The following is a 12,223-nucleotide window of genomic DNA, read 5'->3' as shown; positions in this document are numbered from 1 at the left end:
GCTCTTGGAGGGCGTCAACTTTCTGCCCCAGAAGCAGGGTGATGAAAAGAGCATGGGCTATGGAGTCAGACAGACCTTCCATTTTCCTAGGGAATGATTGTGAACCTTCCATTTTCCTAGGGAAAGTTATTTAACTTTTGGAGCCTCGGTTTCCGATCTAAAAAGTGGGGCTCAGGTGACCTTTCGCAGGATTTTGTGAGGATTAGAAACAAAATATGAGACCCACTCATTAGAGTCACTGGTGACAGAAAGATAGAGAGTGCCTGGTGTCTAAGAGCTATTTCCGATATTTCCTTGGGACGGTCATCCTGGCCCCCATGGAGGCAGTTCACACATATGGATTGGTGAACCTGGACCGGCCAAAGGAAGCTCTGTCTGAGCCAGTCCACCCTGTAGATTTAGCAGACTGGGTTACTTCCTGCTCCCACACAATGGAAAGCAATTTTAGTAAGTGCTTAGCTTAATTAGTTTGTGTCCAGATGTGCTCTCAAGGGCTGTGCACACACACATGTCATCATGATCACCCACCTGTCTCTGGAAAGCCTGTTTTTACAGAAGTCTGAGCCTAACTCCCTGTATAGTAACCAGATGAAATTTCCATTCAGTCAACTCTCAGTCCAGCTCTCTGCGAATGAGCCTGAAGTCACGACCCTCTTCTGCTGATGTGTCAGGTCAAGGGAGCATGGTTCATCTCCCACGGCACATCTCAGCTACTACGGTCATGGACCACCTCCAGCTCTGGGTGGCCACCCAAGACACCTTAATGAGTATTAAAAGTACGAGTCTGAGCTGGAATTCTCTCCTAGAATATTCTCTGTACTCCACTGGTACTGAAATCAAGAATTCTTTGCAGGAATTACACCAAAGGATGCACCATGGGTAGGAAGGAAGGAAGATGTGTCAGAATGCAATCGAACAGACACTGGAATGCAGACTTCCGAGGGGAGGAGAGACTGCAGATTCAAGATCATGCTGCTTTTCTTCAATGGCTCTTCCAAAGAAAATAAAAAAGACATAACAGGGTTTTTTCCACCCCACCCTCTGCCGCCTACTGGCTGCCACAGCATTCTAGCTGGGGACATCATTTAAAAAACAGTGACGGGGAGATGGTGACTGCTCCTAGGGACAAAAGGGCATGTGCAGGGCTTACTCCGTGACCCACTGGTTTACCCTCTCACTACCACACATACATCCACAATAGCATCTTCAGCCTCCACTGTACGGTCCCTCTGTTCCTGTAGAAATTACTATGGCCAAAGATGAAATCTTCACTCTTTGAAATCTACAGCCAGATAGATGACAGCGTGATGGAAGGAAAGAGTACGTTGAGTGTCTTATCGATCCACCTGCCAGCCCGTGAATGGCAGATAATAAAAATTTATTGAAAATTAGAAAAAAAATGTCACTTATTCTGATGCCACTGAAAGGGAGTGCTGATGTTGCATAGGAATAAATCCCTCCTCCCTCAGCACTAAACCGTCATCTTCCCAACCAGCCAACCCTCCAAACAGCACGGATTTAAAAATCTTGCAATTTTATTTGCATATAAAGGCCACTAGATATAGAATATCACAATAAATTTAAAGAAACAACTGCTTTCCTAAATTTCATTAACAAGATAACGTAAAATAGAATAAAGCTCAACAGCATTTACAATGGGAAAACAGAAATGACTATTAGCGACAATATTTTGTGCTAGCGCAGATTGCATCGACACACAGTGCAAAATGGGGGGTGGGGTAGGGAGAAGGAAGTAAGAAGACAATTCAGGGTATTTAAATATAAAGGACAACTAAGCCTTATTTTAGTCAGCTTCCATTGCATCCATTTAAATCTATACACGCCTGCGACTGTACCTAGAAGTAACTCAAGCTCTTTAAGACCTTGAGTTCTGAGAAAATGTGTCAGCTCCTTCGGACTTCTGATGCCCTGCTTCAAGCACCCCTTTACAGTTGTACTGTCCTTGGCAATATTAAACTCCTAACTTAGTCATAATACACAAAAAATATTTATATATATAAACCCATATTGAAAAGGAGTCTGTACGCTCTTTTTTCTTTTTTTCTTACTGCATGAAATACCTGCTCTTGACAGATTCCATTTCCATATTTTTAAAGCTAAAATAATTTAAAAGAAACAAACATACAATGAATCCTTGTATAACCACACTATGGATCTCACTAGCTAAGCCATCCTCTAAAAGAGGGCCGTTTTCTTCCCTCGACACAGCTTTTTTTATAGTGACAGTGTTGCAGAGAAGTCTTTTCCACGCCTACTTCTGTTGAAAAGATTGTTCTAAATCCAGGCCACATCTGCAAAAAAGAAGCATTCCCAAGAAAAACAACAACAACAACAAAACATCAAAAAATAAAATACTTCAGACAATACTCTTAAACAGTTGTGCAAATCTGGGTGGTTTTTAAAACACTGCCTACCTGTTTCTTTTTTTTTTTTTGTCTTTTTTTTTTTCCCAGCTTAAAGCATATTAAAATAAGACTTTTGTCACCTTTTCAAAAGAAAGCTTGGCTGTCCTTTGGCGAACACTAACAATTTACAATGGCGTGGCCTTTGAGAAAACAGAAGTCATTTTACAAATTCACAACGCTCCTTTGATTCCAAATGGATGCCCCATTTAAAAAAAAAATAAAGAAGAAGCACAACCTCTAGCATCATTTGTGTTCCAGCAATTTACAAAAAGAACTCACATGATCTGGAAATAAACAAGGAAGAGAACGTAAGTTTATAATTAGAAAAATGGCAGTTTTTAGACCTTTCCTCACATTCCAATTGGGCATTTGGAGGTTCAGGAACCCTGTGGGTTTGGAAGGTCGAATATAATTGGAGGGTTGGTCGGTTGAAAGCTGACTGTACACGTTGAGGCATTGATGTACGTTGTGTAACCGTCGGTCATAATGCCGTAACCTGTGAAGACAGAGTGTCACACTTACTGTAAAATATACAAATAACAGTGACTCAATGCAGGGCCATCAGACAAGGAAAACAAAAGGTCTTTGCCAGTGGGCAGTGAGATGAAATTCAGTAGAGCATCCCCCAGATATTACAGCTTTCAGAAGCTGCCTCCCGATTTTATTTTCTTTAAAGAGAGAATCCTCTACTTCCAAGAAAAGTGATTCTTCTTTCTTTATTTCAACACTAGATTTGTTGGGGAGAGGGCTGTGATTTCTCTACTAGTGAAAATAAGGAAAAGACACCTTTTCCTCTTTTTAAAACATGATTTTCATTTCAAAGCCCTTGTATTGACTACTGAGTTCCAGGGAAGAGAATGAGTAACATAAGAAACCCCTCAGGGGCAAACACATCCATCATCCAAACCTCAAATGGGCTTCAGGACAGGTGAGAAGGGAAAGAGTATTACATTGGGAGTTGGGAGAGGTGAATGCTTAGCTTCCTTACCTATAAAATAAGCTCTAAACCGCCTCAATGAAAGTTAACAATAAGTGACCTTATCTTACTTGAACTGTGTGGCTTTAATGCTGAGTTCCATTTCATTCAAAAGAATCAGGTAATAAAATGTCCAAGTGATCTGGACACCAGAGGACACTGCTTCCTACGCTTACCTGGACACTGGATCAAGCAAAAACACTTCCCATAGGCAGTATAAACCTCTTGTGACCTATTGGAAGAAAGCTAAGAAAGTTTCTCTGGGTCTTTAGTACGTATATTCCTTTTATAAGTTTTAACATGTTGAAATTTCTAGCAGGTTTGCAAATTTGCACATTTCCCTGGATACCTTATTTTGTCTTACAGCCTCTGCAATTAAGTTTGTAATTCTATGTTGGTATCAGGCTCTTATGGCACAGAAAAATACGTCTGTGAAGAAAGAAAATTATCAGGACTTATAGAAATAACTGATAAGATTTTTTTTTTCCTTCCATTTGCTAAAATTTCTCCAAGTAAGCCTGTGGAGAGCTTAATGAAGGTCAATGGAAAAATTTCTTAAGAAAGGAAAAGAAGCATTTCAAATGTGCACTGTTTAGTTCTGGGGTCATAAAATCTTGTTATCTCTCTCCATCAAGAGGTTGGTATTTGCCCTCTCTCTGCCCTCTTCAGCTGTCTTAAGCGAATAAAAGCAAGACAAAGTTTATTTGAATATGATCTCCTCTCTTTTAAGCAAGTTTATTATTTTGGGAATTCAGTGGAATTCCCCAATTGTCTGGCTAGTTTAAAGCTAGTTAATGATTTTTTTAAAAAAAAGATGAAATGCAAACTTATAGGCACGGTGCAGGTATTCAAACCTGATAACTGCTCCCCAGAAATGCTATTTAGACACCATCTCCCATCCTATTCCCTCCCCGCAGCCTGTATCATGCCTTAGAGAAGTGCCCTCCTTTTCAGGGAGTATGGCTTAAAGTCAGGGCAGGATGACATCCACTCTTGGGGAGCCACCCCCCTCTGCCACTGCTTTCCATCCACTCAGCTCATGCCTGACTTGGAGCAAGATGGACTTTCTCTGGCCTCTGTAGGATGATTTTCAATATGCTGTTTATTACCTGCGTAGCCAGGAAGCCACTGGATTGAGGGCTTTGAAAAGCAAACTTTACTTTTTGCTGTGTCAGGCCTAAACTCCTCACCTGTTGCAGGTGCATAAATAACTCCAGAGAACAGCCGTAAGCAGGGGCTGGAGTCAATATGGAGGCTGCCTACATACATGCACCCACTGCACACAAATGTCTGTAACCAGGAGAGGCCGGTACGGCCAGAAAACCTAAGGCCTGCTGAAAGAGGCCTCGGGTCTGTCCCAAGGCCCAGTTACCCCTGGTTTGAAAAAGTCCGGAGAGACAAAACTACAGTCCTGAAGGTTCCCGTGAGGCTTTCCGGTTCTGTGAACTTGATTCTAGATTACCTGGGAAAGCAGAAAACAGCAACTGGACCAGTTCCCACCTAGGGGAGATTTAATTATGCTGTTTAACCTCAGCCCGAGCTTATAGCACTGATGATTTCTGAGAAGTCTGAAATGGTTTTCTGAGATTAGTAAGGAAATATCTGCCTGCACATGTGTGGGTTCTGTCACTTCGGTTCTGTATCTTTCATTGTACATCCAAAGTTATTTTTTAGACAAAGTCTTGTCTTCCTGGGTCTTTGTGTGCATTCCATATGAAACACAGTATTTAGGTAGAAGAAGACATAGAAGTTATTTAGTCTAAAATGCAGGCCATTTCTTCTGATGCTCTTAAAGAGAAGATCTGTCCTGTATTCCCTCAGGGCTTCTCTACAAGCGGTGGTTATCAAACATTCTTCACTCGAGCCCTGAGATTCCAGAAATTGTCTGGGGTTAGTGCTGGGTTTTCCAAAAGGTGATTTCTTACTCTCCACTCTGCTTAAAAGAGAGCAGCTCCACACAAAACACTTCTCAGCTTTACATATGTGTTTCTCCTAAGATTTCATCTCATGAAAGGGTTCCGCTGGGAAAAAGAGTTTGGAAACCACCACGCCAATTACTCCTGGTGTAACTAAGGTCCCCACTGTGAATGAGATCACGGATAATGACCCAACATGTTGTGAACTCCTTTCTCCCGGTCTTACCTTCATGGATTCCACCAAACACATGGAGTTTGGGCCGGACTCGCCTCTGGACTGTGTTTAAAAGCTCCACGCAGCCCACTCTCTGAAGCTCCTTTGGAACCCAGTCTCGAAAACCTAAGAGTAAAATGCAATCAATACTCTTAATTTTCTGTCTCCAGGTAAGGTTTCAGTTAGACTTTCAGGAAGCCATAACTCACAGAAGGTTTATTACATGATCTGTAATCCTAGCCTCTCCATTAACGCTCACAATGGCTTTTAAGGAACTTTTCACTCGTCACTTTGTCTTCTTTAGGTTCTTGATTTTTTTTTTTTTCTTTTTGGTTTCCCTTTTTTTTTCCTTCCTGTTAATTAACATTTTTTTTTTTTTTTCTGTGAGGGATTTGATTTATTCAGCCCTGGGTTTCAACTCTTCATGGGCCCAATGACCTTTATTCCCTGTAGTCCTATAAGCTCTCTTTTTCTCTCAATTCAGTTACTTTCTCTCTCTCTCTCTCTCTTTTTTTATTGTATCTCTCTTATAGCAGTCTACTTCAAGATGGTTCAAAGAAGAAGGGCTAGCAAGGGCTTCCTGTAAACTGGCCACAAGATACCTTGTTCTCTTTATTTTCTTTTTCTTTTTTAAATTTTTGGCTGAGCCATGTGGCCTGCAGGATCTTACTTCCCCGACCAGGACTTGAACCCGCACCCCCTGCAGTGGAAGTGTGGAGTCTTAACCACTGTGCCGCCAGGGAAGTCCCACCTTATTCTCTTTAGACACATCAACTCTTAACCCTTGGTTCCTGATGACCCAAGCTTGGGAATGCCAAGTTCCTCCTCCAGTCTCCTCTTCAACAATAGTGCAACCACGGTGACCCTGTGGTGGCATGCAGCAGGCTGGGGCTGATTGACTATCTTATGCAAAAGCCACTTAGTTCTAAGTCTAATGCAAAAAAATCCATAAAAACTGACATCAATTATAGCAAAATCAGCTATCTGAATGATTATGGCCCGGAATGGAATCCAGTCACCTCAGTGGGATGGGGTATAAAGAAAGCAGATAGGACAAAAGGCTAAATCATAATCAGTGGGAACCTATTCCATAGCTCCATTAGTTGATTTCTGCTATTCAGAAATGATCAGGCAGAAAGGGACAGGCCAGCTTATTCCACTTTGTTTGGCAAACGGTAAAAATGAAGGTTTAGCATCTCTGTAAAGACGTGTTGGCTCGTGAGCAGCCAGAAAATATGGGAAAAACACCAGATACAAGTAGGGGCCCTATAAAAATCCAATCAGGGATTTCAAAACTTTGTTAATTAGAGGGAAAAGTCTCTAATCCACAGTGATTGGCATATTCCCTCATGGATGTGTTTTTCTTGAAGAGGGAAAACATCTCATTTCACATGCAATCACCTAAGAAAGTGTCTTGCTCGTACCATAATAGTGAAGTCCCATGTGCCATGTCTCCCTTAGCAGAAGAGAATTCAAGGTCAATCCCCACGCCCACCTCCTACCTCCTAGTCTAGAATGTTCACAAGAATCCCAATAACTACACTGATTAAGGCTCAACATTACCTTATGAAAACTTTGCCTGACATTTTATTTTGGAACTCCCTGATGTAGATCTTACTCTGCTATATGCACAGCCACTCTCTGGATTACTCCATCTTTACTACAAAGAGAGGGATGGTAGCCTCTCTATGAAGAGTTCCTGGAATGGGGCTTCCCTGGTAGTGCAGTGGTAGAGAGTCCGCCTGCCGATGCAGGGGACACGGGTTCGTGCCCCGGTCCGGGAGGATCCCACGTGGCGCGGAGCGGCTGGGCCCGTGAGCCATGGCCACTGAGCCTGCGCGTCCGGAGGCTGTGCTCCGCAACGGGAGAGGCCACAACAGTGAGAGGTCAGTGTACCGCAAAAAAAAAAAGAAAAAAAAAAGGGTCCCTGGAATGTCTGAATTCTTTGGGGGCCAGAATGCCACTTGCTTTGTACCAAAATTAATGACTTCATGAAGTCTGTGAATGAACTGTTCTGTTCAAAGTTTTATTCCAAATGTAAATGTTTCTATGCTGAGGATGCCCACGTCCCTTACAGTAAACAGCCTAAGGGGGATGAAGCCTGCACCCAACTAGGCTGCTCAGGGGAAGGATCAAGTTGGCTGGGATGTGGTCTCTGTAGGGTCTCACTGTGTAACTCATGCTGAGCAGAATATTCAGCCAGCAATTTAATGATCTGGTTAGTCTCTAATGATTGCAAAATAGGGAACTTAATTAATCATGACTTGATAAAGGTTATTGATAAGTATAATCTTGTAAAGTATGGAGGGGGTAGGATGGGGTAGGGAAAGAGCAAGGGGATGGTGATTCTGAAGCTCTGAAAAAAGTCAGGAAGTGCTGATGTTGTGCAAATCTGTACAAGTTCCCTGTCTGCAACAGAGCTGCCTTCCCTTCTCTTGCTTCCCTCCCACCCCCCCATCATGAAACTGTGCCACTGTGGCTCATGCCCTGGTCCTCCCTTCCGCTGTTTCTTTGTGAAACACAGAGCACTTCCCTTGTAAGGGCAGGAAGGCAGCACTAAGTGGCGTGAAGGGGAAAATATCTACAAAGATTAAATTCACATTAGGGGATGCGTGTTAGATTTTTTATTTTTCAGGCCGACAGAGGAGGGAAGTGACATGGAGAGTAACCCCAAACCACAGGAAAAAAATGATGAACATCATTTATTTTTGTACTGTTTTCCTCCTCTCTCCAAAGCAAGATGATCACGAAAACTTTTCTAGCCCTTGTTGAGAGGATAGATTTCATGTTATGTGGTTTTTAATATAATTTTTTAAAAGAGGAAACTCTCCTACTAAAAGGGAAACATATGGATTGCCTGAGCATACCTTAGTTTGATGAGGAAGGCTGCTGGTGTAATAGACACCCAGTAGATGGGCAGATCAAGGTGGTAGTCCTGTTTGAAAAATGTTCTGTGGCTAAGCCAAACCACTAACAAGCTCATGAATAATTAGAAGATTATTACATAAATCAAACAATCACCTTCTGACCTATAATCTGGGTGACTGAAGGTAGCTTTGAAGCATATTGGCAATCTAAACCTGGATGTAGGTTCACTGTATCTATAAGATGAGTATCTTTAAGTAATATTCAACGTAAGTCCTTACCAAACACCTTAGCTAAAAAAAGAAAAAAAAAAAAAGGATTCTTTTCGTGTATAATTAGCTCGATGTTATACTTAAAGATCTCCTAGGTTCTACTATTATATGGGAAAGGAAAATGAACTACTTTGAACGAAAATTTCCATCATTTCATTACCGTTCAAAAGCCCTGTGATTGGGAGGTCTGTGTCTTCCTTCCATTCCCCATCCCACTCCCTCACTCCAAAGTGAATATAGTTCTTAAAATAAATTATCAAGCTCCAAAGACTGTGGTGCTCTATACTCATTTGATTTTCCCTGACCTGACTAAATCAAAAAATTTAATTTCAAGAACACCTGTAAGCCCAGCAGAACTGCTGAGTTCAATTATCATACTGGATTTCTTTAAAGACACTGACTTTTCTTTTTGTATTCACTTTTTTTTTTTTTGGAGGAAAATGATTATGTCCCTGAAGCATTATTCATTATGCTTGGGGAAAAAAGGCATCACGTATGACGAAAACACATCTTTGCTTCACTTACCGAGAGGAGGTCCGTGTGTCATGAGTATGTCGACACCCTCGGGGATAAGGTTCCACTTGTCCAGCAGAGACTGACCTCTGGGCAGGTTAAAGCCCCAGCCATTAAACCACGGGGTCCTTTGGGGAAGATAATGCACATGGTATCAGGCCAGCAGAGCCCTTTTCTGCTCTACACTATTTCTCTCTCGCACATTCCCCCCTGGTTTGCATTGCTTTCTTTTCTCTTTTTGATGGTTGGCCCTGGCAGCAGGATGCTTTTTTGTTGACGGCTTCAAAACCAATTCATTTGAAAGCAAGTGTGGAGCCTACAAATTGTTCAACTAGAAAGAGGCACAAGAGCCTTTACAGTGGAGACTTTCCCAGAAGACCTCTATCAAAATCTTAACAATGCTTTGTCTTCCCCCAAATCTCAGTGCTTCCTAAAGATGCCCAGCCCAGATCCGAAGCGTGTCCATCCTTCCTGTAGTGCCTCAGGGCTAAGAAATTCCATCAGTCCTCCTTCTTCCTTCCCATCACCGTGGAATGGCTTCACTAGAAAGATTCTTACTGAAATCCTTGGGGAAAAGGGCAAGTGCTCTGAAGGCAGAAACCACCACACATAGAGATGTTCTGAACATCCCGGACTGAGAATGCTGAAAATATACTGCGGGGGGCGGGGGGGGGGGTTCTGAAAGGTGAGGTGGGACACTGAACAAAAAGCCAAAGTGGAACTTTCCTCCGGTCACCAAAGAGAAGATTTCTGGGGACACCCCTGTTCACTCTGGAATCCAATCTCCTGACAGTGAATGTGAGCATTCCACCCTCTCGGGAACTTCTGCTCCAGGAATAAGTTTCTGAGATTGATGCTCTACGTAGAAACGAATGGCGTCTTTGTCCATCCAGTGAGCATTTCTAACTGGAGCTGAAAACGTCTCTACCATTTATAATAACGGGAGAATGATCAATTTTTCTCTACAAATACTACAGGCTACATCACATCAGAACAAAACAGTTCCCAGTGCTGTCCTATTCCCAAACATCTAGATGTAACCATTATTTTTTGAAACTGACCCTCTTTGTCCTGGAGGAGAATTCCAATTTGCTAGGGCGTATGTGTCAAAGACAAGTTGGTCAATATTCTGGCTAAGCCCAACTTTTCCCTTCAGCTTAAGCTGCCTCTTCCACGCCTACTGAGAGAGGTAACCCTGTGTACAAGAGCACCTGGTCTGTCACAGCTAATCAAAGAGGGGGCGTTATTATTTAAAGCCAATCATGGCCCAGACTAACCAGTGTCTTTCAAGCCTCTGCACTCAGAAACACTAACCATCATTCATTTGGTGGTGGGCATGCGTAGTCAAGGCCAGAGGTGAAAGGATGGCCCCTGAAAGCCATGTGAAAATCCACCTTACAGGTAAGAACCGCAGTTCCCACTGAGGTGCCTGAGAGAGTAAGTTCCAGAGATAAGAGACTGTGTGGCCTCGGCTAGAAAAAGAGAAACCAAGGAAGTATCTGGCTTGGTCCCTAACCATCTTCCAAATCCCTGAGCCATCCTCAGGAAGCTTACTTGTAATAACAATAGCTATATAACAACAATAATCATTATTAAAGTTATTATCTATTGAGTGTTTGCTCTAGGTCAAGGTACTATTCTAAGTACTTTATTTGTACTGACACACTGAAGCCTCACAACCAGCTCATGAGGTGGGTGCTGTTATTAACCACATTTTACAGATGAGGAAAATGAGGTAAAGAGAGGTCAATTAAATACAGCCAATAAATTGGACATAAACCCAAGCAGTTTGGTTCCAAAACCCAGACTCTTAACCTGCATGCAATTCCCCTTCTTATATACTACCTGAATTAACTTACTACTTGCCCTGAGTGAGCCCCCTCTGTACTCTTTCAAGTTTGAGTGTCTTATTGCTTGAAGCCAAATGAGCACTGGACTAAAATAATACAGCCATAAGATGCTGAAGTGCCCACCAATGGTTTTTGCCTAGTCAGCTATTTCTGCCTTCTTTTGGTAACAATATTTTAATTTCTTATGGAGTACCTTTCCCTCCCCCGCTCAGTACATGTGCTCTGGTAAGGCTGACTCATCCCTGCTCAGAATGAAGCACGTATGGCCTCTCCGTGAGCAGTGATTGGTCTAGGGATGTGCATATGACCCAAGTTGGGCCAATGAGCGTCATCCTCAGGATTTTGTTGGTGCTACCTAAAGAGAAGTCATAGTTTCCTCTCTTTCCTATCTTGAGAACTACGTAAGCCTGCTACTGCCTGGGAGCTATCTCAGCCACCATGCGGATAGCTTGTGCTTGAGAAGCAAATCACCACAAAGAATGCCAAACCAAGAAGCAGAGTGCCTTGATGACCTTGCTGGACACGGGGAACCAGCTGTGCCTGAAGCCAATCACATTTTTCTTCCAAGTATATAAGCCAGTAAAATCCTTTTCTTCTTATTAGCTTGAGTTAGATCCCGTTTCTTGCAACTGAAAGAGTCCTAATATATACAGTTACTGTATTTAGTGTAGAAACGACCTATGTACCTATTGGCAATGATTACCCACCCCCCAAGATGTCCACGTCCTAATTCCTGGAACCTATAAGTATATTACCTTACATGGCAAAGGTGGATTAAAAGTTTGTTTGGGAGCTAATCAGCTGACCTTAAACTAGGGAGATTATCCTGGATTACCTAGGAGGACCCAGTGAAACCACAAGGTCCCTAAAAGTGGAGAAGGGAGGTAGAAGAGGAAATTAAAGAGGCGCAGTGTAAGAAGGACTCAACCTGCTGTTGCTGGCTTTGAAGAGGAAGGAAGAGGAACATAAAGCCAAGGAATGTGGGCAGCGTCAAGAAGCTGGAAAAGGTAAGGAGAGAAAACAAATGCTCACACAGAGCCTCCAGAAAGGAACACAGCCCTGCCGACACCTGGATTTCAGCCCAGTGAGACCCACGCCAGGTTTCTGACCAACAGATTGTGAAGTAATAAATGTGTCATTTTAGATGAATGGATAAAGAAGATGTGGTATATATACACAATGGAATACTAC

The 12,223-nt window shown here is 42.6% G+C and overlaps 1 protein-coding gene across 1 annotated transcript in view; it reads right to left on the bottom strand.

The window, feature by feature from the left end:
* Positions 1–2,803: 2,803 nt before the first annotated feature.
* The window catches only part of MPPED2 (metallophosphoesterase domain containing 2), a 169,031-nt gene continuing 159,611 nt past the window's right edge, over positions 2,804–12,223 (bottom strand). Inside the window, exons 4-6 of the mRNA XM_060104624.1 lie at positions 9,195–9,310; positions 5,545–5,658; positions 2,804–2,922 (exon numbers count right to left, since the gene is read on the bottom strand). Coding sequence (XP_059960607.1) covers positions 2,804–2,922; positions 5,545–5,658; positions 9,195–9,310 — 349 coding nt within the window. The remainder of the gene's footprint in view (positions 2,923–5,544; positions 5,659–9,194; positions 9,311–12,223) is intronic.

Source organism: Mesoplodon densirostris, chromosome 7 (assembly GCF_025265405.1).
Source record: "Mesoplodon densirostris isolate mMesDen1 chromosome 7, mMesDen1 primary haplotype, whole genome shotgun sequence".
NCBI classification, from domain to species: domain Eukaryota; kingdom Metazoa; phylum Chordata; class Mammalia; order Artiodactyla; family Ziphiidae; genus Mesoplodon; species Mesoplodon densirostris.
This window is presented reverse-complemented; position numbering and strand designations above follow the sequence as displayed.